Source organism: Botryllus schlosseri, chromosome 3 (assembly GCF_051294905.1).
Source record: "Botryllus schlosseri isolate E-star chromosome 3, Bs_hap1, whole genome shotgun sequence".
NCBI lineage: Eukaryota > Metazoa > Chordata > Ascidiacea > Stolidobranchia > Styelidae > Botryllus > Botryllus schlosseri.
Window position 1 is genome coordinate 19,500,351 of NC_137238.1, and position 26,456 is coordinate 19,526,806.

The 26,456-nt window shown below is 41.1% G+C and overlaps 1 protein-coding gene across 6 annotated transcripts in view; it reads right to left on the reverse strand.

Annotated features, from left to right (window-relative positions):
• The window catches only part of LOC145435990 (protein KHNYN-like), a 31,405-nt gene extending 8,542 nt beyond the window's left edge, over window positions 1-22,863 (reverse strand). Inside the window, exons 1-2 of one of the 6 annotated variants that reach the window (XM_080313286.1) lie at window positions 22,715-22,863; window positions 2,296-2,506 (exon numbers count right to left, since the gene is read on the reverse strand). In XM_080313286.1, coding sequence (XP_080169412.1) covers window positions 2,296-2,427 — 132 coding nt within the window. In that variant the 5' untranslated portion in view covers window positions 2,428-2,506; window positions 22,715-22,863. Of the gene's footprint in view, window positions 1-2,295; window positions 2,507-2,752; window positions 4,895-5,089; window positions 5,385-5,430; window positions 5,626-22,630 lie in introns of those variants that run through there. The other 5 variants (XM_080313289.1, XM_080313284.1, XM_080313285.1 and 2 more) reach the window with 5 other exon arrangements.
• Window positions 22,864-26,456: the final 3,593 nt, after the last annotated feature.

The window sequence follows — 26,456 nt, forward strand, 5'->3', positions numbered from 1 at the left end:
TTTACTTTTCCTATGTCCTCAAGATAGCTATAATTTCTCATAATTTACAACATCTTCAGCAGGCGCATCTTTAAAAGTATGTGATAAGTTTTTTTAAAGTAGCTTACTTCTGGGTACAATGTCTTGACTTATTGCCTACATATTTTTGTCACATTTTGGCAAACTCCTAATTAATTACCCTTCTCATTCTATAATAAAAAGCCATCAGACAAGACAAGTCATACGGTAACAAATATAGCCGATGATACACTTTGACACAGATGAAGCAGCCATTTTTCAGAGCTCTAAAAATCACATTCTCCACCATCAAAAGTTACCACGTTCAGATGAAGTATGAGAGGTAACCTTGGGCATCACATTTTCTTATTGATCTCAGGGGGAGCCTGCTGAGATTTTTGCCATGGATTAAGACTACTTAGAGCAGTGGTTCTCATCCTTTCTGTCTTCGCAGACCTTTTTTAGACCGCCACGGACCGCCTCAAGTTTTCGTTCAAAATTAGCTCAATTATCGCGCAACCGTCAACTGTCTTGTGCAAATAGTAAATGTAGAGTAATAGTGATAAACAGCCACAGAATGACTTTACTTGAAAATAACAGCACACTATATGTAGAAATTGGGTAGACTTTTATTATTTCGAACGGAATTTTCCAGCTGTATTTATAGTCTTGAAAATCAGCGTCTTCGATTTGATATGAATGAGTGCCGAAAATCCATTTCCACAAAGATATATTGGTGGCGAATGTAATATAACTGCGTAACGCTTCCGACGATAGCTTTTGGTGTGAGTTTTTAATTAACACATCACGTCCAGCCTATAATCATATCTATTTAGGAAAGGAAAGGACGTAGTTTATTTTTGTCCTTGATGTTTTTGCGGCATATACACCGACTCATGATACACATACACACGATCTGCGCATATGCATACCATGAGTGCATGATGTGCATATGCCGCTGGACAAGGAAGTGCAGATATAGCCTTTACGGCTTTCTAAGTCATGCACCATTTAGCAACTCATATTGAAGTTATTTGGTAGTTACATCACAGGAGAAGATGGATTTCGTGGCGAGGATTCAATACCTTCATTGGGACAGATTCGGAAAAAAGTCAGGATTTTCTATTTCAAACGACTGTTTACTAATTTGCTGAGACTGACAATTCGAAATCCAAAATGTTTTGCAAACATTTCGAAGTCACATTGTTTGACCTAGCTCACTCCAACATTTCATTATTCCACAAACCCCAACAACACATCTCTAAACAGAAATATGTCTGCGTCAGCAGGCTATTGCCAATTTGACAATTTAAATGAGTTTGCAGTCAGATATTTCATCTCATACAATCATTTCAATGTTGTGGGTCCTAACGTTTTACCTATCATGAAGCGAAATTGGCTAATGCTTTTCCTAATTAAAAAAAATAGGTTGTCAATCATTTCATAAATTTAGCAGCTTCGCGGACCCCCGGCCGAGAACCACTGACTTAGAGGTCTCTGTTGCCAACTTTTAAATCCATAACTTTTGATGAAATTGATCCCCGTCATTGATTTGTCCATGATGGGTCAAGTTTATCTGGTAGTGGAATTATCCGCATTTTCTTGGGTCAGACTACTTGTGGTAATGATAACTCATGAAAACTAATGGATCTCCCGCGGTGACAGCTTTCCATCAATAACCATTCAAATGTTTTACTGCTTAGTGTCTAAAGTTGCTCCAAGGTCCAAAGTAATCCCTCTTTACAGTAGCTCTAAGTATAGTTGCCAGTTTTGAATAGTGAGTAAAGTTGAAGTTTGCTATATACTGATTCTCGCTACAGAGAAGTCACGTGTCTTGTGAAGACCGCTCATATACGTTGCCGCTCGCGATCACAGTAGTGCAGTAATGTTGCTTTCTCGCATTGTTTCATTCTTCAGGTGTAGTTGGGATTATTAGCTTTAATCTAATAAATCTTCTGCCGGAGCAGTCTGTCTGTAATCTCTCATCAGCATCTAAGGACAAGACTTATTAAAGTTATGGTTGCTAGTTTCAAAAAGCGAGTAGTTCTAGTTCTAGTTGTGGGTTTAGAAAATCCAGTAGTTTTATTTCTGGTTGTATGAGTTTGGAAAAGCGGGTAGATCGAGTTCTAGTTTTAAATAGTATACTATTTATACTATAAATATACTATTTAATTGTATATTGAAGTTCTGTACCTCCAAGAAGCTCTTCAAACAGTTCTAGTTTTAGTAGCAAGTTTTAAAAAGTGGTTCATTCTAGTTCTAGTCTTTTGAAAATCCAGTAGTTAACTAGTCGCTCACCTTCATCCAATTCTTGATGGCAAAACTCGGAGGCAGTTCTGGCAGCTCTTTCGAGTATGCTCTTTTCCTAGTCGGTGCGACAACCCGGACCGTATCTTTTTCATCGTCATCATGTTGTGTTGTATCGGCCATGTGGTTGGCACTGCGGGTTGTCTTCCTTCGTAGGCACACGAGTCTCTCTTTGCCTTTCGTTCTCTTGGTCTCGGCCGATCTGAATTGATATCAAAAGTTTTACTGAAATGACGACACGTTACAGGGGATATCCGAAAAGGATGTCAGTAACGAAACTCTCCATAAAGTACTCAAGTGGATTTTGATCACATGTACCTACTCAACTGGTCATGTTTAACACCGTGCTTCCATTTGATTCCAGTAAAAAAAATTGGCGTGGCACATAGGCTATAACTAATTCATCTTGGGCTTAGAGGTAGTGAGTAACGAAGTAGGCTACTTTTACCTTTCTGAAAGAGTCAAGTAGATTTAGTGGTTGTGTTTTAGTTGGACTAGTTATTATACTACTCAATTCCAATCGAGAAAATCACTACCTTATCGAACAAAGCTAATAAGATATTCATCCCCAACGGATTTCGAATTTTAAAATCCAAGCGCTGCCACACAAAATAAAAATTAGAAATCAGGTTGGCAATGCGTTATAAACAGATCAGCAAACTGGTATGTTAAAATCAAAATTTGAGTAAAAAATTATTTATTCCAAAATTGAGCCCACAGAGTTTTCAGATTTCGTAGCTAATGGGGTTTTGATCACAATCAAACGATTTTGTGAATTGAAAAGAACATGCAGGCGGAAAAATCTAAATCCGAAAATAATTACATAGCTCTAGAACAGTGTCTCCCAAACTTTTTTGAGCTACCGCCCCCCTGGACAACGGATAAAGTGCCACCGCCCCCCGACACCCCCCTCACCACGTCTAATCATAAAACGAAACTTGTTCTGCATTTAATACAGCTAATATTAAGACGGATGAAGCTAGTGTATCAATATCATCATTCTCGTCATAATGGGGTCAAGTTTTGAAAGCAGCAATATCAGTGTAAAATCTCCAGTGTTCACTTCATGTAGGCCTACTGACAAGTAGGTTTCTGCTGAGGCAGAAACTTATACACGGCGCTGAACTTATACACGGCACTGAGAACGTTCTATCAAATATGAGCGGGGAAGGGTATACGACAAAAGAGCAACTCGACGCCAGGGAGGTTTCTTTTCATTCAATTGTGTACCCAGAACGATTGATTGGAGATATTGAACTTTTGGTTGAACTCAAAATTGTTCTATACTGCAATTAGGGTTACCATATTTTGTGAATCTGAAAAGATGACGCTTTTTCAAAATGTTCACACTTACAATGATGGAGTAAAATCCGGAAAAATGGTAAATATTTCCCGAGTTTGTGGCTAGTTGACTAAAAAAAGGTCATTTTTCTGGCAAAGGTTCCGAAAAACCCGTCAGACCGTTACTCGAGCGCTGATTTCCTATATCTCAATCCAATTTCCACGTAAATTTGACCAATATTTTTCAAAAACGAGGACAAATTCTCAAGAAAGAGGACGTTTAGGCGTCCTCCGAGGACACTTTCAAAAAAATTCAAGAACAGGACAATCCTCTTAAAAGAGGACGCATGGTAGCCCCGACTGCGGACGTATGCTAACCCTATGACTACAATGTAATCAGCTTCACTGAATGGATTGATTACCCATTGAAGAATTTCTAATTGGAACATATCCCAGAACCAAATCATCATCCTCGTGTAATTTTGAGAGATGATTGACTCATGTTTCTCCATCAAAATCAGGTATTCAAGCTGGACCAGTAGCTCAAAGCAAGCTTGAGAATTTGACGTGTGGCAAAATTCCGATGAATTATCACCGACTTGTCAGCGAATACGGACAGTGCCATGTTCACGTTTAACAGGTTTCATACGACCCGTCAAGTAGGAGTGATGTCGTTTCTCCGAACCAGAATGCCGTGTCGAAGGCCGTGGGGACAGTTATGTGGAAAATCCACGATTGTTTTAAACAGATAAAATCACGCAAGACAATTGCAGTGAGCAATAACTGCTTAAATATATTTCGTAGTTCTCACAGCAGCACACACAATGAACCACGCTTTTCGGGGATGCTGCCGACCACTGAATTAGTCCATTGATGAGCAGCGTTAACAGTGGACTTTTCCGGTACAGCTGAATAAATAGACGGACGACCCTAAATTGCCCTGTCTGAGTCTATCATGCATTTTACTGCGAATCTAGCGTTTATTAATCAATCGTTTCAGCACTATACGCAGCAGTTGACTTCTAAACATAGGCCTACACCACCCGCATTTGATCTCAGCGCCCCCCTACCGCCCAATATTCTAGCCAGCGCCCCCCAATCGTCCATTTCATGGCCACCGCCCCTTCACGCTCGCGAACGCCCCCAGGGGGGCGCTGGCGCCCACTTTGGGAACCACTGCTCTAGAAGGTTTTGATTGGACCGCATGGATTTCATAATTATATCATAATCCAAATGAGAACGAAAAAAAAGCGTCCAAATTTCAAAGACACAACAACGCATCGAGCTGGTGATCCTTCAATCAAGATAGCAATATATCTCATAATTACGTGAGTGGAAAATGCAATTAAAAAACAATAACCATTTCCTGATTTCCATGCATGCCCCATAGGAACGTAACAAATTATAATTTGGACGTTGCACGTACTTCCATCGCCATAAGTTATTAAACGTTTGTCCTGAAGTTGTATCTTGCTATTTTGAAAACAGTGACGTCTCTTAACACTTTGATTTTGCTTTGGAGAACAAGTTGCCTGAAAATTAATCAATTCCACAGATCTTTCTCGGTGGCATCATGTTTATTTTTGGCAGTGCTCCGTGAGTCCGTGGTCCTATGAAAACCAAATCTTTGAAACCACTTTCCCATAGCTAGGTTTTACAGCACCATAAAAGCTGCAGAAAGCCTGGTATTTATCACAGTTTCAGGCTAAGTAAAATAGCAGCACTCAAATAATTGGGAAAACTCCGATTTTCAATGATTTTAACGTACCAGGAATACAGTTTCAAGGTACAAGGCAGGAAAAACGGCACTTCTTTGATGGCAGTCAGAAATCGAATAGTGTTTACCATGATCACCAATGAACGTTTTCCATGAACAAAAATTTATAAACGTCAAAATATATTGTTTTTGCGTTTAGAGAGGGTTAGGGTCAGGAGGATATTAGGGTTGCGGGAGAGGGTTATTCGCGGTTAGGATAGCGTAGGAGATATTTGGGTTAGGGAAGGGGGATATTAGGGTTGGGGAGGAGGATATTAGGGTTGCGGGAGAGGGTTATTTGCGGTTAGGATAGCGTAGGAGATATTTGGGTTAGGGAAGAGGGATATTAGGGTTGGGGAGGAGGATATTAGGGTTGCGGGAGGGGGTTATTAGGGTAGGGGATATTAGTGTTCACCATGATCACCAATGAATGTTTTTCATGAACACGAACAAAAATTTATAAATGTCAAAATTTATTGTTTTTTTTGCCTTTGGAGAGACGGATATTAGGGTTGGGGTGGGGGGAAAAGTGAGATTGGAAGTGGGTTGGGGTCGAAGTTGGGGTTAGGGTATCTCAAGATTAGGGTTGTGAGAGGCGGGGTATTAGAGTTGAGGTTAGGGGGATATTAGGGTTGCAGGAGGGAGGATATTATAGGGTTAGGGAAGAGGGATAATAGGGTTGAAGGATATTGGCGTCAGGCAAGGGGGATATTAGGGTTAGGGAAGGGGGGTATTAGGGTTGGGGGAGATTGGAGGTGGGATAGGGTGTCCCAAGATTAGGGCTGGGGGGATATTAGGGTTAGGTAGGGAAGGGGGTATTAGGGTTGGGGGAGAGGGAGATTGGAGGTGGGATAGGGTATCCCAAGATTAGGGCAGAGGGGATATTAGGGTTAGGCAAAGGGGGGTATTAGGGTTGGGGAAAGGGGGATATTGGGGTTTGAGGTGGGTTAGGTTCAAAGTTGAGGTTAGATTACCCCTAACCGGGGTTTAATCCACCATTCCACCTCAAATCTCTCTTTCCCCAACCCTACTACCCCATCCCCCACAGCCCTAATATACTCCCTTTCCCAACCCTAATCTTGGGATACCCTACCCCAACTTTGGCCCTAACCCACCTCCAATCCCTTCAACACCAACCCTAATATCACCACTGTGATTCTATTAGAATTTTTGGCGAAAATCGGTGATTGTGTGAATCATGAAAATATACTCGGGTGTCATTACATTTTGTGCTTTGGAAATTACATCGGCATATTCAGGAACCTCTTGCCATACTGTTTCTTGGTGATGTATTCAATGACAAATGCACGTAAACGACCGTTTTCGGGTGTATTTCCTGGTATTATGACGAAAAAACAATTTTAAGAAGACGAAGAGATACCTACTACACAGCCGTTTGACTGAATATTTTGCAGTTTAATCGTAAGAAATGTGTCGGTGATAACGCTCAACAGACCATGTCTATCGACTATCCTTGGGTATAAATATATTTCGAAGAGTGCGGGAATGATTTGACACCGGCGACTGCTAGAAGAATCATCATTTTCTCGAATATATGATCACGACGAATAGTAGAACACTTTTTTAAAAGATTTAGGCTCCGGACTCTACATACATCTCATTAGAATCGAATTGAAATCGGACATTTTCGAAATTTCGGTAATCCGGACACAATTAGGGCCCCAGTTCGACCCTTGGGACCTCGACTTGAATAATGATTTTGGTCTCGATAGAAGCGGCCAGACTGATAAAATCCATTTCAAAAAGAATTGGGCTCCGGACTCTACATATATCTCATTAGAATCGAATTGAAATTTGACATTTTCGAAATTTCGGTAATCCGGACACAATTAGGGCCCCAGTTCGACCCTTGGGACCTCGACTTGAAAAATGATTTTGGTCTCGATAGAAGCGGCCAGACTGGTAGAATCCATTTCAAAAAGAATTGGGCTCCGGACTCTACATATATCTCATTAGAATCGAATTGAAATTTGACATTTTCGAAATTTCGGTAATCCGGACACAATTAGGGCCCCAGTTCGACCCTTGGGACCTCGACTTGAATAATGATTTTGGTCTCGATAGAAGCGGCCAGACTAGTAGAATCCATTTCAAAAAGAATTGGGCTCCGGACTCTACATATATCTCATTAGAATCGAATTGATATCGGACATTTTCGAAATTTCGGTAATCCGGACACAATTAGGGCCCCAGTTCGACCCTTGGGACCTCGACTTGAATAATGATTTTGGTCTCGATAGAAGCGGCCAGACTAGTAGAATCCATTTCAAAAAGAATTGGGCTCCGGACTCTACATATATCTCATTATAATCGAATTGAAATTTGACATTTTCGAAATTTCGGTAATCCGGACACAATTAGGGCCCCAGTTCGACCCTTGGGACCTCGACTTGAATAATGATTTTAGTCTCGATAGAAGCGGCCAGACTGGTAGAATCCATTTCAAAAAGAATTGGGCTCCGGACTCTACATATATCTCATTAGAATCGAATTGAAATCGGACATTTTCGAAATTTCGGTAATCCGGACACAATTAGGGCCCCAGTTCGACCCTTGGGACCTCGACTTGAATAATGATTTTGGTCTCGATAGAAGCGGCCAGACTAGTAGAATCCATTTCAAAAAGAATTGGGCTCCGGACTCTACATATATCTCATTAGAATCGAATTGAAATTTGACATTTTCGAAATTTCGGTAATCCGGACACAATTAGGGCCCCAGTTCGACCCTTGGGACCTCGACTTGAATAATGATTTTGGTCTCGATAGAAGCGGCCAGACTGGTAGAATCCATTTCAAAAAGAATTGGGCTCCGGACTCTACATATATCTCATTAGAATCGAATTGAAATCGGACATTTTCGAAATTTCGGTAATCCGGACACAATTAGGGCCCCAGTTCGACCCTTGGGACCTCGACTTGAATAATGATTTTGGTCTCGATAGAAGCGGCCAGACTAGTAGAATTCATTTCAAAAAGAATTGGGCTCCGGACTCTACATATATCTCATTAGAATCGAATTAAAATCGGACATTTTCGAAATTTCGGTAATCCGGACACAATTAGGGCCCCAGTTCGACCCTTGGGACCTCGACTTGAATAATGATTTTGGTCTCGATAGAAGCGGCCAGACTGATAAAATCCATTTCAAAAAGAATTGGGCTCCGGACTCTACATATATCTCATTAGAATCGAATTGAAATTTGACATTTTCGAAATTTCGGTAATCCGGACACAATTAGGGCCCCAGTTCGACCCTTGGGACCTCGACTTGAAAAATGATTTTGGTCTCGATAGAAGCGGCCAGACTGGTAGAATCCATTTCAAAAAGAATTGGGCTCCGGACTCTACATATATCTCATTAGAATCGAATTGAAATTTGACATTTTCGAAATTTCGGTAATCCGGACACAATTAGGGCCCCAGTTCGACCCTTGGGACCTCGACTTGAATAATGATTTTGGTCTCGATAGAAGCGGCCAGACTAGTAGAATCCATTTCAAAAAGAATTGGGCTCCGGACTCTACATATATCTCATTAGAATCGAATTGATATCGGACATTTTCGAAATTTCGGTAATCCGGACACAATTAGGGCCCCAGTTCGACCCTTGGGACCTCGACTTGAATAATGATTTTGGTCTCGATAGAAGCGGCCAGACTAGTAGAATCCATTTCAAAAAGAATTGGGCTCCGGACTCTACATATATCTCATTAGAATCGAATTGAAATTTGACATTTTCGAAATTTCGGTAATCCGGACACAATTTGGGCCCCAGTTCGACCCTTGGGACCTCGACTTGAATAATGATTTTAGTCTCGATAGAAGCGGCCAGACTGGTAGAATCCATTTAAAAAAGAATTGGGCTCCGGACTCTACATATATCTCATTAGAATCGAATTGAAATCGGACATTTTCGAAATTTCGGTAATCCGGACACAATTAGGGCCCCAGTTCGACCCTTGGGACCTCGACTTGAATAATGATTTTGGTCTCGATAGAAGCGGCCAGACTAGTAGAATCCATTTCAAAAAGAATTGGGCTCCGGACTCTACATATATCTCATTAGAATCGAATTGATATCGGACATTTTCGAAATTTCGGTAATCCGGACACAATTAGGGCCCCAGTTCGACCCTTGGGACCTCGACTTGAATAATGATTTTGGTCTCGATAGAAGCGGCCAGACTAGTAGAATCCATTTCAAAAAGAATTGGGCTCCGGACTCTACATATATCTCATTATAATCGAATTGAAATTTGACATTTTCGAAATTTCGGTAATCCGGACACAATTAGGGCCCCAGTTCGACCCTTGGGACCTCGACTTGAATAATGATTTTAGTCTCGATAGAAGCGGCCAGACTGGTAGAATCCATTTCAAAAAGAATTGGGCTCCGGACTCTACATATATCTCATTAGAATCGAATTGAAATCGGACATTTTCGAAATTTCGGTAATCCGGACACAATTAGGGCCCCAGTTCGACCCTTGGGACCTCGACTTGAATAATGATTTTGGTCTCGATAGAAGCGGCCAGACTAGTAGAATCCATTTCAAAAAGAATTGGGCTCCGGACTCTACATATATCTCATTAGAATCGAATTGAAATTTGACATTTTCGAAATTTCGGTAATCCGGACACAATTAGGGCCCCAGTTCGACCCTTGGGACCTCGACTTGAATAATGATTTTGGTCTCGATAGAAGCGGCCAGACTGGTAGAATCCATTTCAAAAAGAATTGGGCTCCGGACTCTACATATATCTCATTAGAATCGAATTGAAATCGGACATTTTCGAAATTTCGGTAATCCGGACACAATTAGGGCCCCAGTTCGACCCTTGGGACCTCGACTTGAATAATGATTTTGGTCTCGATAGAAGCGGCCAGACTAGTAGAATCCATTTCAAAAAGAATTGGGCTCCGGACTCTACATATATCTCATTAGAATCGAATTAAAATCGGACATTTTCGAAATTTCGGTAATCCGGACACAATTAGGGCCCCAGTTCGACCCTTGGGACCTCGACTTGAATAATGATTTTGGTCTCGATAGAAGCGGCCAGACTGATAAAATCCATTTCAAAAAGAATTGGGCTCCGGACTCTACATATATCTCATTAGAATCGAATTGAAATTTGACATTTTCGAAATTTCGGTAATCCGGACACAATTAGGGCCCCAGTTCGACCCTTGGGACCTCGACTTGAATAATGATTTTGGTCTCGATAGAAGCGGCCAGACTAGTAGAATCCATTTCAAAAAGAATTGGGCTCCGGACTCTACATATATCTCATTAGAATCGAATTGAAATTTGACATTTTCGAAATTTCGGTAATCCGGACACAATTAGGGCCCCAGTTCGACCCTTGGGACCTCGACTTGAATAATGATTTTGGTCTCGATAGAAGCGGCCAGACTAGTAGAATCCATTTCAAAAAGAATTGGGCTCCGGACTCTACATATATCTCATTAGAATCGAATTGATATCGGACATTTTCGAAATTTCGGTAATCCGGACACAATTAGGGCCCCAGTTCGACCCTTGGGACCTCGACTTGAATAATGATTTTGGTCTCGATAGAAGCGGCCAGACTAGTAGAATCCATTTCAAAAAGAATTGGGCTCCGGACTCTACATATATCTCATTAGAATCGAATTGAAATTTGACATTTTCGAAATTTCGGTAATCCGGACACAATTAGGGCCCCAGTTCGACCCTTGGGACCTCGACTTGAAAAATGATTTTGGTCTCGATAGAAGCGGCCAGACTGGTAGAATCCATTTCAAAAAGAATTGGGCTCCGGACTCTACATATATCTCATTAGAATCGAATTGAAATTTGACATTTTCGAAATTTCGGTAATCCGGACACAATTAGGGCCCCAGTTCGACCCTTGGGACCTCGACTTGAATAATGATTTTGGTCTCGATAGAAGCGGCCAGACTAGTAGAATCCATTTCAAAAAGAATTGGGCTCCGGACTCTACATATATCTCATTAGAATCGAATTGAAATTTGACATTTTCGAAATTTCGGTAATCCGGACACAATTTGGGCCCCAGTTCGACCCTTGGGACCTCGACTTGAATAATGATTTTAGTCTCGATAGAAGCGGCCAGACTGGTAGAATCCATTTAAAAAAGAATTGGGCTCCGGACTCTACATATATCTCATTAGAATCGAATTGAAATCGGACATTTTCGAAATTTCGGTAATCCGGACACAATTAGGGCCCCAGTTCGACCCTTGGGACCTCGACTTGAATAATGATTTTGGTCTCGATAGAAGCGGCCAGACTAGTAGAATCCATTTCAAAAAGAATTGGGCTCCGGACTCTACATATATCTCATTAGAATCGAATTGATATCGGACATTTTCGAAATTTCGGTAATCCGGACACAATTAGGGCCCCAGTTCGACCCTTGGGACCTCGACTTGAATAATGATTTTGGTCTCGATAGAAGCGGCCAGACTAGTAGAATCCATTTCAAAAAGAATTGGGCTCCGGACTCTACATATATCTCATTAGAATCGAATTGAAATCGGACATTTTCGAAATTTCGGTAATCCGGACACAATTAGGGCCCCAGTTCGACCCTTGGGACCTCGACTTGAATAATGATTTTGGTCTCGATAGAAGCGGCCAGACTGATAAAATCCATTTCAAAAAGAATTGGGCTCCGGACTCTACATATATCTCATTAGAATCGAATTGAAATTTGACATTTTCGAAATTTCGGTAATCCGGACACAATTAGGGCCCCAGTTCGACCCTTGGGACCTCGACTTGAAAAATGATTTTGGTCTCGATAGAAGCGGCCAGACTGGTAGAATCCATTTCAAAAAGAATTGGGCTCCGGACTCTACATATATCTCATTAGAATCGAATTGAAATTTGACATTTTCGAAATTTCGGTAATCCGGACACAATTAGGGCCCCAGTTCGACCCTTGGGACCTCGACTTGAATAATGATTTTGGTCTCGATAGAAGCGGCCAGACTAGTAGAATCCATTTCAAAAAGAATTGGGCTCCGGACTCTACATATATCTCATTAGAATCGAATTGATATCGGACATTTTCGAAATTTCGGTAATCCGGACACAATTAGGGCCCCAGTTCGACCCTTGGGACTTCGACTTGAATAATGATTTTGGTCTCGATAGAAGCGGCCAGACTAGTAGAATCCATTTCAAAAAGAATTGGGCTCCGGACTCTACATATATCTCATTAGAATCGAATTGAAATTTGACATTTTCGAAATTTCGGTAATCCGGACACAATTAGGGCCCCAGTTCGACCCTTGGGACCTCGACTTGAATAATGATTTTGGTCTCGATAGAAGCGGCCAGACTGGTAGAATCCATTTCAAAAAGAATTGGGCTCCGGACTCTACATATATCTCATTAGAATCGAATTGAAATCGGACATTTTCGAAATTTCGGTAATCCGGACACAATTAGGGCCCCAGTTCGACCCTTGGGACCTCGACTTGAATAATGATTTTGGTCTCGATAGAAGCGGCCAGACTAGTAGAATCCATTTCAAAAAGAATTGGGCTCCGGACTCTACATATATCTCATTAGAATCGAATTGAAATCGGACATTTTCGAAATTTCGGTAATCCGGACACAATTAGGGCCCCAGTTCGACCCTTGGGACCTCGACTTGAATAATGATTTTGGTCTCGATAGAAGCGGCCAGACTGGTAGAATCCATTTCAAAAAGAATTGGGCTCCGGACTCTACATATATCTCATTAGAATCGAATTGAAATCGGACATTTTCGAAATTTCGGTAATCCGGACACAATTAGGGCCCCAGTTCGACCCTTGGGACCTCGACTTGAATAATGATTTTGGTCTCGATAGAAGCGGCCAGACTAGTAGAATCCATTTCAAAAAGAATTGGGCTCCGGACTCTACATATATCTCATTAGAATCGAATTGAAATCGGACATTTTCGAAATTTCGGTAATCCGGACACAATTAGGGCCCCAGTTCGACCCTTGGGACCTCGACTTGAATAATGATTTTGGTCTCGATAGAAGCGGCCAGACTGGTAGAATCCATTTCAAAAAGAATTGGGCTCCGGACTCTACATATATCTCATTAGAATCGAATTGAAATTTGACATTTTCGAAATTTCGGTAATCCGGACACAATTAGGGCCCCAGTTCGACCCTTGGGACCTCGACTTGAATAATGATTTTGGTCTCGATAGAAGCGGCCAGACTAGTAGAATCCATTTCAAAAAGAATTACGCTCCGGACTCTACATATATCTCATTAGAATCGAATTGAAATTTGACATTTTCGAAATTTCCGTTATCCGGACACAATTAGGGCCCCAGTTCGACCCTTCGGTTTAGAGCGCGTGATTTATGGCTCTGCTCTGTCCTCTTATCCAGTGTACATAGCCTCCACTAATGATACAGCCGGAACAATAAAACAACATTCTAGCAATTCCGATTTTATCATATTTTTCGAACTGTAAGAATGTACAAGATAACAACAACAACAACAACAACAACATAACGAATACGGGAAAGCTTATTCAAAATTGTAGCTCTTCTATTATTCAACTTATTACCATCGTTGAATAACATCCTAGAAGATCTTCAGCGTCTTTGTAGTTGAGATTTTTTTTACCATAGTTTGATTATAATTTCAATCAAAATTACAAGTCTAAAATATGAATGGACTTTGAAATCTGGTTTCAAAAATTTCATTACATCACAGTTTTCTCCAATGACGCCAGGGTTGATTACCTCGATTGTTAATTCCCCTGGTCTCGGAAGTATTCGGCCTGATGCGTTTGATTTATTCGCAAACGTCCTCAGCAAGCAAAGTTTCGACTTGACGTACTTACACACCGAATCTACGTCAGCGTATTCCCAAAGATCATTTTTATAGCCATGCTTTCTCAACCTGTCATGATTCTTTGATAGCATAAAAAGCCCGTGACGACGAAGGTGTTGCTGCTCCTGATTTGATTTGGTTAGCGAGCTTACGCAAATGTTCCTAATGTGTTCAAAAATATCTTCGCTTTGTTCTTCCGATAGCATTTCCGGGATCGGTGCTTTAAATGTAGTGAAAATCGGAACTCTCTGATAGGTAACTGTTGAAGAAATTTCCGGCATTTTGCGGCGCTTTCCCATAGATTTTTTGCCTTCTTCCGTGGCTATATCGTCATTCTCAGAGCTCGATTGGATTAGCAGATGCGGTCTTTTAGCATCGTTTCTGAAACAATTATAACGTTTATTGATGTGATATTTAAAAAAATGTATAACTTCCTGTCTCTGTCGTCTAATTATAACGTAACCTATAACACAGTGAAAAGGGAAAATATTGTGAAGACCTACAGTTCCGTAATTAATTTATTTGAACTTGAACATGAACTTCGCGATTTCGATTAAAATAGGCTACACCAATAGGGATGATGTGAACATAGCAGGTTCGTAACCAAGTCACAAGGCTCTGGGTCACGAGTCAATTTCACTTCTATAGTTTTGACTCGAGTCAAGTCGAGTCATTTTCAATTCACCCCCAAGTCAAAGTCAGCGAGCAATGGGCCCAGTCCGAGTCGTGGTATTCTGACTCAAGTCCGAGTCGAAGTAATTGAGTTGACTGCTCACTGCTCAGTTTCTACTTGAAGTCTTGTTGGAACCACTTTTTATAACGTTGTTTGGTGATATCGAATGGTGCGCACTTAAAATATACTAATTTTCCTCACTTTCAACAGTTTCTGCTCGCATTTTCAAGGGCCAGTACCAAGGCGAAATACCAACAGTGTGCTGGTTGCTTTACTATTCATTTGAATTACAATGAATTGTCGGCCAATGCCGTTGAGATTCGAGTCATATGACTTGGTGCGAGTCATGCGCAATGATTCGAGTCCAAGTCGAGTCAAGCTCGACTTGGACTCGACTTGGTTCCGAAACATAACTCTTCACGGATGTATTCCACTAATTACTCCAGTCTAATTCTTGGCGAAACATATTCCCTCCTCGCAACTTGGCGTATTCATCATATGCGGTCGAACCAATCAGCACCGCCATTTCGGCGCCGAGTGTTTCAACAACGACGCGGGTAATTAATTACTTTGATCTCGCCGCTCTCTCTTCCCTTTGACAAGCAATTGTGGCGTAAAATTTAGTTCATGGCGTCGATCGAATTGTCAGTACCAGGTTTAATGTCATTCTCAAGTTGATTCTAATCAAAGATCTCGAGACGCATTTCTTTCTGTATAGTAGCCTATACTGTTTAATCCAGTCTTAGGGTGCTGTTGATGCTATGATTCCGTAAAACTTTGCATTCTTGATAACTAGATGTAAATGACATCCAAATCCAGTGGTTCCCATCATCCATTTTCTAGTGACAGGACCCTTTCAAAACAAGTTTCATTAGTATTTATGTACTGACATTCATGAATGACCAATAACGAACATTTTGCACCTGCAATATGTCGCGATTTAATATGAACAAATCTGGTACGACATGGCCTGGGCATGTACCTCTTGCCAGTAAATTCACAGAATCCAGATGCGTGTGTGTACGTACACCGATTTTCTTCAGCCAGCAAGTGTCTTCAGGTGTTCAATGTTATTGACGTAATTGGTTGAAATGGTGGTAGATGCAACCGCAATAAATTAGCCGAGACGGCGACTTGCAACAAGGAGTAGGCTCACTCGTTGAGTAGCAAGTTTATTGTTGGTACAAATCCTTAATAGTTGGTATCAATCGAATTTTATTGTCATACCGATTACGAAAGTCTAAATACTAATAAGATAGGGGCACTACAACCCCCTAAACGCCAATAAATGGGAAAATCCAGTAGCGCAGTGAAGCAATACATGAATTGGTTATCTAATGCGCTATCGGCCATCGCCTGCGTCACAGTGATTCTGAACCGGGTGCCGATTAAACTGATCGACTATATCTAGCTAGAGTAAGTGGTCTGACTCTCACTGCATCTTTTTCTCAATTTACACAATTATGACACCCAACCTTTGAAAAGAATCGTTTAATACGCGTTTTAAACAAAGTGTTTTGAGACACCTCATATTTTCATTTTTTCAATATAAAACCAGGGCATGGTATGGTACGGTATGGAACGAGAATTTTCCGTACACCATACTTGCCTTACTCTCTCCATACCATACTTGCAATTTTCCATACCATACCAACATTGTTCCATACCATACTTGGTACATATTCCATACTTTCAAATACTTAAATATCATAAGTGTATTTCCTTTTCTAGCACCTATATTATTGATATTTCGGATGTCATTATTGCTTAAACTAGCCATGATGCGAATCTAATTACTGGTAATAGTTGTACAGAGTCTGTTTTCAGTGTTTTGGTGAGGTTTAGTCCACAGTGGTGAGGTGCCATGTAAGTCTACTCTACAGCTTGCGCGAGAAAAATGAGATAGTCAGCAGATTGTTATCTAGGACCGCTCATAAAAGGGACGGGTAACATACTGCCCGCGGGCTGGATGTAGCCTACTACGAGATTCTGTCCGGCCCGCGGACAGTTTCCCGTCTTACATGATAATGTGGCCCGCGACCCCAGTCAGCCGAGATTCCCCACCACTTGCTTGAATGTAAAATTTTAGTGTGCGCACTGCGCAGCGTGCGAGAGTGGAGCTTACGCGTAAGTTCGTCGAAGCAAGAAGACTTGCATTATCGGCATTTATGATGTACTCAACCCTAATGAATTGATATCTTGGTAAATTTTGGGTACCGGACTTATAAAACGGTTTGAAATCTTAGGATTGCACTGTGAGTTAGTTGATCTGAGAGAAGCAGACATGGCGGCGCCTGTATGACAATACTATTCTCAAACCCATATTCAAACTCATACCCATTGTCATTATCGGCGAGAAATGACTTTGAAGTGACAGTGCTGTCGATAAAATACATTCATTAAATACGATTTATTCCTTGTAGAGATGCGCGAATCATGTATCCATTCAGCAATCCGGCTTGTCAAGTACTTAACTTTCCTATATCCGGCCCACCGACTGGCGAAGATGCCAGTCCCTGCTCCATAAGAATATCATCGCATTTCCGGTACATTGGCATGAGTTAAACTTGTGCTGAAACCTTCAAGTTTTAACAACAGTGGCAATATTCCTAATAATTTAATGATTTTAAATGTCATAGTTACGTCGTCGTGCCATCCACATGCCGCTGATGGATTTTGTCTGACACCAAACCTTGAATCGATCATAAGATGTATTGTCTGAATTAAAAGTAGGCCTAAATGGTGAAAGCGCGAAACTGTGGCTCGTAACCCTTACCAAGCCGCAGAACCCACGGAATACGCCAATTTGGAGATCTATACGGAACCCCAAATTTCATTAATACAAATATATATCACAATACAACACAATACAGGGTAAGCGAGAGGCACAGTGTGCTAAGGATCACAGTCCCGTCACCAATGATTCCTGTTTGTAGCCTCGGCTCTGCCGTGTTTCTATGTGTCTGTATGGGCTCCTCAGCGCCTTCACGAGCCCAGTTGAAGAGGTAGACGAACTCAAGAAAGCCAAGCCGCCAGCAGAGACCAGAAAAAGATAGAAATGTCGATTTTCCAGCTCAGCTCCCGGAATGTCTTCCGGAACGTTACTCCGGTGCCGATTTACTGTACCTCATGCGAATTTCACCCTATATTCAACCATAATTCGCCAATAAATAGGACAAAATCTGAAAAAAGGACATTTGGGCGTCCTCCGGGTACACCTTCAAAATAGTCTCCTCTTTAAAGGAGGTATTGTAACCCTAACATTACTACAGATTACTGCTGTACAAAAGTTAGCTGTACAATATCAGCTGCTCGTCAACAGAGTGCTGGATGAACAGAAGTCCCGGGTCAAGCGGGGCCCTATTTGCATAATTCTGGTACCCAAATTTCGAAAATACCCAATTTCAATTCGATTCTAATGAGATATATGTAGAGTCCGGAGCGTAATTCTTTTTGAAATCGATTCTACTAGTCTGGCCGCTTCTATCGAGACCAAAATCATTATTCAAGTCGAGGTCCCAAGGGTCGAACTGGGGCCCTAATTGTGTCCGGATTACCGAAATTTCGAAAATGTCCGATTTCAATTCGATTCTAATGAGATATATGTAGAGTGCGGAGCCCAATTCTTTTTGAAATGGATTCTACTAGTCTGGCCGCTTCTATCGAGACCAAAATCATTATTCAAGTCGAGGTCCCAAGGGTCGAACTGGGGCCCTAATTGTGTCCGGATTACCGAAATTTCGAAAATGTCCGATTTCAATTCGATTCTAATGAGATATATGTAGAGTCCGGAGCCCAATTCTTTTTGAAATGGATTCTACCAGTCTGGCCGCTTCTATCGAGACCAAAATCATTATTCAAGTCGAGGTCCCAAGGGTCGAACTGGGGCCCTAATTGTGTCCGGATTACCGAAATTTCGAAAATGTCCGATTTCAATTCGATTCTAATGAGATATATGTAGAGTCCGGAGCCCAATTCTTTTTGAAATGGATTCTACTAGTCTGGCCGCTTCTATCGAGACCAAAATCATTATTCAAGTCGAGGTCCCAAGGGTCGAACTGGGCCCTAATTGTGTCCGGATTACCGAAATTTCGAAAATGTCCGATTTCAATTCGATTCTAATGAGATATATGTAGAGTCCGGAGCCCAATTCTTTTTGAAATGGATTTTATCAGTCTGGCCGCTTCTATCGAGACCAAAATCATTATTCAAGTCGAGGTCCCAAGGGTCGAACTGGGGCCCTAATTGTGTCCGGATTACCGAAATTTCGAAAATGTCCGATTTCAATTCGATTCTAATGAGATATATGTAGAGTCCGGAGCCCAATTCTTTTTGAAATGGATTCTACCAGTCTGGCCGCTTCTATCGAGACCAAAATCATTATTCAAGTCGAGGTCCCAAGGGTCGAACTGGGGCCCTAATTGTGTCCGGATTACCGAAATTTCGAAAATGTCAAATTTCAATTCAATTCTAATGAGATATATGTAGAGTCCGGAGCCCAATTCTTTTTGAAATGGATTCTACCAGTCTGGCCGCTTCTATCGAGACCAAAATCATTATTCAAGTCGAGGTCCCAAGGGTCGAACTGGGGCCCTAATTGTGTCCGGATTACCGAAATTTCGAAAATGTCCGATTTCAATTCGATTCTAATGAGATATATGTAGAGTGCGGAGCCCAATTCTTTTTGAAATGGATTCTACTAGTCTGGCCGCTTCTATCGAGACCAAAATCATTATTCAAGTCGAGGTCCCAAGGGTCGAACTGGGGCCCTAATTGTGTCCGGATTACCGAAATTTCGAAAATGTCCGATTTCAATTCGATTCTAATGAGATATATGTAGAGTCCGGAGCCCAATTCTTTTTGAAATGGATTCTTCCAGTCTGGCCGCTTCTATCGAGACCAAAATCATTATTCAAGTCGAGGTCCCAAGGGTCGAACTGGGGCCCTAATTGTGTCCGGATTACCGAAATTTCGAAAATGTCCGATTTCAATTCGATTCTAATGAGATATATGTAGAGTCCGGAGCCCAATTCTTTTTGAAATGGATTCTACTAGTCTGGCCGCTTCTATCGAGACCAAAATCATTATTCAAGTCGAGGTCCCAAGGGTCGAACTGGGGCCCTAATTGTGTCCGGATTACCGAAATTTCGAAAATGTCCGATTTCAATTCGATTCTAATGAGATATATGTAGAGTCCGGAGCGTAATTCTTTTTGAAATGGATTCTACTAGTCTGGCCGCTTCTATCGAGACCAAAATCATTATTCAAGTCGAGGTCCCAAGGGTCGAACTGGGGCCCTAATTGTGTCCGGATTACCGAAATTTCGAAAATGTCCGATTTCAATTCGATTCTAATGAGATATATGTAGAGTCCGGAGCCCAATTCTTTTTGAAATGGATTCTACTAGTCTGGCCGCTTCTATCGAGACCAAAATCATTATTCAAGTCGAGGTCCCAAGGGTCGAACTGGGGCCCTAATTGTGTCCGGATTACCGAAATTTCGAAAATGTCCGATTTCAATTCGATTCTAATGAGATATATGTAGAGTCCGGAGCCCAATTCTTTTTGAAATGGATTCTACTAGTCTGGCCGCTTCTATCGAGACCAAAATCATTATTCAAGTCGAGGTCCCAAGGGTCGAACTGGGGCCCTAATTGTGTCCGGATTACCGAAATTTCGAAAATGTCCGATTTCAATTCGATTCTAATGAGATATATGTAGAGTCCGGAGCCCAATTCTTTTTGAAATGGATTCTACCAGTCTGGCCGCTTTTACCGAGACCAAAATCATTATTCAAGTCGAGGTCCCAAGGGTCGAACTGGGGCCCTAATTGTGTCCGGATTACCGAAATTTCGAAAATGTCCGATTTCAATTCGATTCTAATGAGATATATGTAGAGTCCGGAGCCCAATTCTTTTTGAAATGGATTCTACTAGTCTGGCCGCTTCTATCGAGACCAAAATCATTATTCAAGTCGAGGTCCCAAGGGTCGAACTGGGGCCCTAATTGTGTCCGGATTACCGAAATTTCGAAAATGTCAAATTTCAATTCAATTCTAATGAGATATATGTAGAGTCCGGAGCCCAATTCTTTTTGAAATGGATTCTACCAGTCTGGCCGCTTCTATCGAGACCAAAATCATTATTCAAGTCGAGGTCCCAAGGGTCGAACTGGGGCCCTAATTGTGTCCGGATTACCGAAATTTCGAAAATGTCCGATTTCAATTCGATTCTAATGAGATATATGTAGAGTCCGGAGCCCAATTCTTTTTGAAATGGATTCTACTAGTCTGGCCGCTTCTATCGAGACCAAAATCATTATTCAAGTCGAGGTCCCAAGGGTCGAACTGGGGCCCTAATTGTGTCCGGATTACCGAAATTTCGAAAATGTCAAATTTCAATTCAATTCTAATGAGATATATGTAGAGTCCGGAGCCCAATTCTTTTTGAAATGGATTCTACCAGTCTGGCCGCTTCTATCGAGACCAAAATCATTATTCAAGTCGAGGTCCCAAGGGTCGAACTGGGGCCCTAATTGTGTCCGGATTACCGAAATTTCGAAAATGTCCGATTTCAATTCGATTCTAATGAGATATATGTAGAGTCCGGAGCCCAATTCTTTTTGAAATGGATTCTACTAGTCTGGCCGCTTCTATCGAGACCAAAATCATTATTCAAGTCGAGGTCCCAAGGGTCGAACTGGGGCCCTAATTGTGTCCGGATTACCGAAATTTCGAAAATGTCAAATTTCAATTCGATTCTAATGAGATATATGTAGAGTCCGGAGCCCAATTCTTTTTGAAATGGATTCTACCAGTCTGGCCGCTTCTATCGAGACCAAAATCATTATTCAAGTCGAGGTCCCAAGGGTCGAACTGGGGCCCTAATTGTGTCCGGATTACCGAAATTTCGAAAATGTCCGATTTCAATTCGATTCTAATGAGATGTATGTAGAGTCCGGAGCCTAAATCTTTTAAAAAAGTGTTCTACTATTCGTCGTGATCATATATTCGAGAAAATGATGATTCTTCGTAGCAGCCGCCGGTGTCAAATCATTCCCGCACTCTTCGAAATATATTTATACCCAAGGATAGTCGATAGACATGGTCTGTTGAGCGTTATCACCGACACATTTCTTACGATTCAACTGCAAAATATTCAGTCAAACGGCTGTGTAGTAGGTATCTCTTCGTCTTCTTAAAATTGTTTTTTCGTCATAATACCTGGAAATACACCCGAAAACGGTCGTTTACGTGCATTTGTCATTGAATACATCACCAAGAAACAGTATGGCAAGAGGTTCCTTAATATGCCGATGTAATTTCCAAAGCACAAAATGTAATGACACCCGAGTATATTTTCATGATTCACACAATCACCGATTTTCGCCAAAAATTCTAATAGAATCACAGTGGTCTAATATCCCCCTGACTCCCAACCCTAATACCCCGCCTCTCACAACCCTAATCTTGAGATACCCTAACCCCAACTTCGACCCCAACCCACTTCCAATCTCACTTTTCCCCCCACCCCAACCCTAATATCCGTCTCTCCAAAGGCAAAAAAAACAATAAATTTTGACATTTATAAATTTTTGTTATTGTTCATGAAAAACATTCATTGGTGATCATGGTGAACACTTTTCGATCACTGACTGCCATCGAAGAAGTGCCGGAAAAACTGCCTGAAAACCATTGGTCAATTCTGAACAACCCCTATGCCTATAATTGTCATACATAGCAACTCTCCGGAGTAGCTGGACTTATTCTCTTTCCAGGATAGACTGTCCGTCACTAGTCGAGTGCCCCAGAATCACATACCTTCATCCAATATCTAATAATATCATTGGACGGCAGCATGGGCAAGCCCGACAAACGCACACTTTCGCTATCACGTGCGGCAGCCCGGCTCGGCGCTGCGAATAGGCACTCTCGTACATGTCGCTTCGGGGATTGTCGCTATCGCTGCATATTTCGATCAAGTCGCTGCCTCTGCTTGCCGAAATGCGACCTTGAGTGACTGAAATGGTTTTTAAAAAAATAGTGTGATGTTACCGAAATATAGAACACAGAGGTGGTCAAAGTAGTCAAGAAAGCTACTTAAGTAGAAGTAGAAGTAGCGACGAAAAAATCTTCTCAAGTACGAGTAGAAGTACTTCTTCCATAAGCAACCTAAAACTACTTGAAGTAGAAGTAGAATTTACTGACTTCAAAAGTACTCAAGTAAGTAAGTAGTTGTGAAAACGATCCTAATTCGCTCACATGGATTGTAAAAAAGGTGGAAATTATTGAGCCAAGCGAAAGGTGACGAGCTTGATTCATATTGATGCATACCAGCAGGTATCCAATTTTCGACAGCATAAGCATTCGTCCACATCATAGGATGAAAATGATAGTATTATTATGGAAATGCGATACTTATCCTCTGTTTTCTCGAACAACACGTTTTAGAAAATAGCATTGTATGGCGCCATCCCCCATTTATAAGGTCCGTAGTTTAGTCGAAAAGCAAGTTGAATAGGATACGGTGTAAACACTTAGCGCGATTAGTAAACGTTATTAAAAATACGGGGGACCGTAATAATGCCATGTTGTGTAGCTTTATTTCCGGAAATTAAAGGCATTATACTTCACCTGCTTTTATACTTCAACATGTATTTTATCCAGACAAAAGAACTGATATTAATTATAACTCAAAGTATATGATACTGGAAATTGAAAATAAAACACAAATACTACTTCTAAAAGCGGAACACCTTTTTCATGCCTTCATGGAGACTGACAGTCATTATTACAGTCATGCAGTTATAATAGTAAGCTTTGTTGGCACGTGATATTGAAATTACACAGGTTTATATACCATACATTTTGCTCGGTGAACACTGCAAATCCCGCAAAAATATCTTGCTTTCCTCTAAACCAGCGGTTCTCAACCGGGGGTCCGCGAAGCAATTTCAGGGGGTCCGCGAGACCTCTAAATCTTTTAAATGGTTGATAACCTAATTTTTACTGTATTTTTTAATTTGAGAAAGCATGAGGCAGTTTCGCACCACAACTGCTAAAACCTCATGACTCATATCATCATAATAATCGTCTGACATGGACTATCGTAGTGTGGAAACTCATCTTCATTGCCAATTTTCCAATAACCTGCTAATACAAACAAATTGCTGTTTAGAGATGTTTTGTTGGGGTTTGTGGAAAAAATAAAAATAAAGAGATAGTAACATCAATCAGGGTGACTTCGTAATGTCTGCGAAAACTTTTCGATTTGAAGTTAGCAGTCTCATCAAATTAGTGAACAGTCGTTTGAAATAAAAATGTCCGAATTATTTCCATAATTTTTCCCACTGCAGGAACAGCTTCTCGGAGGTACAGAACTTTAATATACAATGGAATAGTATATTCATATTGAAATGAACCCGAATATTTTCGGCTGACACTCTTCATAAATCGTAAAATGATATACCTGCTCTTAAACCTCGGCTATCAGATTTTGAGCATTCTTATTGCGGATGCCCTATCGACAAGGCTGATTTTTTGATGAACAAGGAGGGTTTCTTTGCTATCAAAGCATTACGCTCCAACCCTGCAATTCATATGACCAGTCATATTGGTATACAGCCTTGTCTTGTTAATGTTCGATTGTTCATGGTCGAAAATGTTTGCTCGTAAATATATATGTAAACCCGAACAGAACAAATCGTTTCATGACAGTCTTTCTCTGGTTGGAAAACTTGGATCCATTCTTTGGAGCATAAAATTTGTCTATACTTTTAGATTAGCATTTCACTTTGACGGTAGAAACTCTCTGCGGGCCGATCAAAATGCCGTTACAGGCCGAATCCGGCCAGCGGTCCGTATGTTGCCCGTCCCTGCGCTAGATGCTGGACGTGATATGTTTATAAAATATGTGTTTCTTCATTTTGGTGTCATATAAATGTTGCGATCACACCAAAAGTATCGTCGGAAGCGTTATGCGTTAATATTGCATTAGCTTCCATCTATCTTTGCGGAAATGGTTTTCGGCACTCCTCGTCCATATCAAAACGAAGAAGCGGATTTTCAAGACACGACCACGTACTCCAAGAAATACAGCAGCAAAATTATCTTTGAAATAATAAAAGGCCGCCAATTTCTACATAAATAGTATTATATGATGTTATCTTCAAGAAAAATCAATATTTGGCTGTTTATCACAAGCCTACAGCTCATATTTGCACAAGACATATGAAGGTTGCACCATAATAGACCTAAAATTGTACTAAAACTTGAGGGGGTCCGCGAGGGTCCGTGACGGTCAAAAGGGGTCAGCGAAGCCAAAAAGGTTGAGAACCACTGCTCTAAACGCATTGCTATGAAACAATTGATGCAAGGCGTCAGACTTTATAGTGTACTGTACGTACACGTACCGATCACCGTGCAGCGAATGTTCGAAACAATGCCAACCATCCGCATCTTTGAGAATGATTTTCTGGTTATTTCCATGCAGTTGAAAGTAGCTTTCCGTTGATCAATCCTGGGATAATGTTGCATGAATGTTTAGTCGAAAATACTGTCCAATAAGTGTCCAATCATGAAATTCGGGGCATATTCAAATGTGCTGATAACCACCCCCTCTAAATAATTTAATTACTGGGGGTGTCAAACTGTATCTCTCTTGGTATCCCTGTTGGAATGAATATACTCAGATAACCATGTGCATAATATACAGTTATCTGTTACCTATTGATAGACCATAGACGACAAATATATTGGCGTGATACCAGCATTTAAGTCCTAAATCGTTTCAATTTGTAAGAAAACGATTCCTCTGAGTTGCCCTCTGAGTCTGAACATGATTTCTTGCGACCTGGAAAGTTAGTATTCAGAAGCTATATCGCATCGCGCCGTGGCCTATCAATATACTGATGAAACAGTGTCTCAAGACTCGTTACAATAACGAAATCCATGGACAATTATAGATATCCTTGCAATGGCGAACTGAAGTGCGTGGATTTTACGACATTTTGATCTACCGTATAACTAATCTAATAATTAATTTTCGAGCGTAAAATAGACCTCACGAAGCATAATGTCGAAAAAAAACAGATTTCAAGGACAAAAACCCAGAAACCCAGGTGATGCTCGAAAAACCCAGATCTGGTTGAAAAAAACCAGGAGTGGCATCTCTGGATAGCGCACGCAGATCGTGTAACAAACACACTTGAGCACCTCAATTGTTCTACTGGAAAGGGCAGCCACCCGCAGTTCAATTATAGTTTTAACAAATCGGGATAATAACCTCAGCGGCAGGAAAATTTTTTTACTGATATCATTTGATCAACTTTACTTCTCAATTTCGTCGCTTTGTGACACAACGTTGCGTTCGGAGCCTACATTTTAACGGCAGTGCCGACACGCTACGTGGATGGCTAATGGCTGTGTCTGTAAGTCGAATTCCGAAACGTGAACACTGAACATCACTTCGAAAGGAGTTCATATCTCGCTGGTGATTAGGAAGACAATTACCATTTGTAAACTGCATTGTCACACAGGCGCCGCCATGTCTGCTCTCCTCATC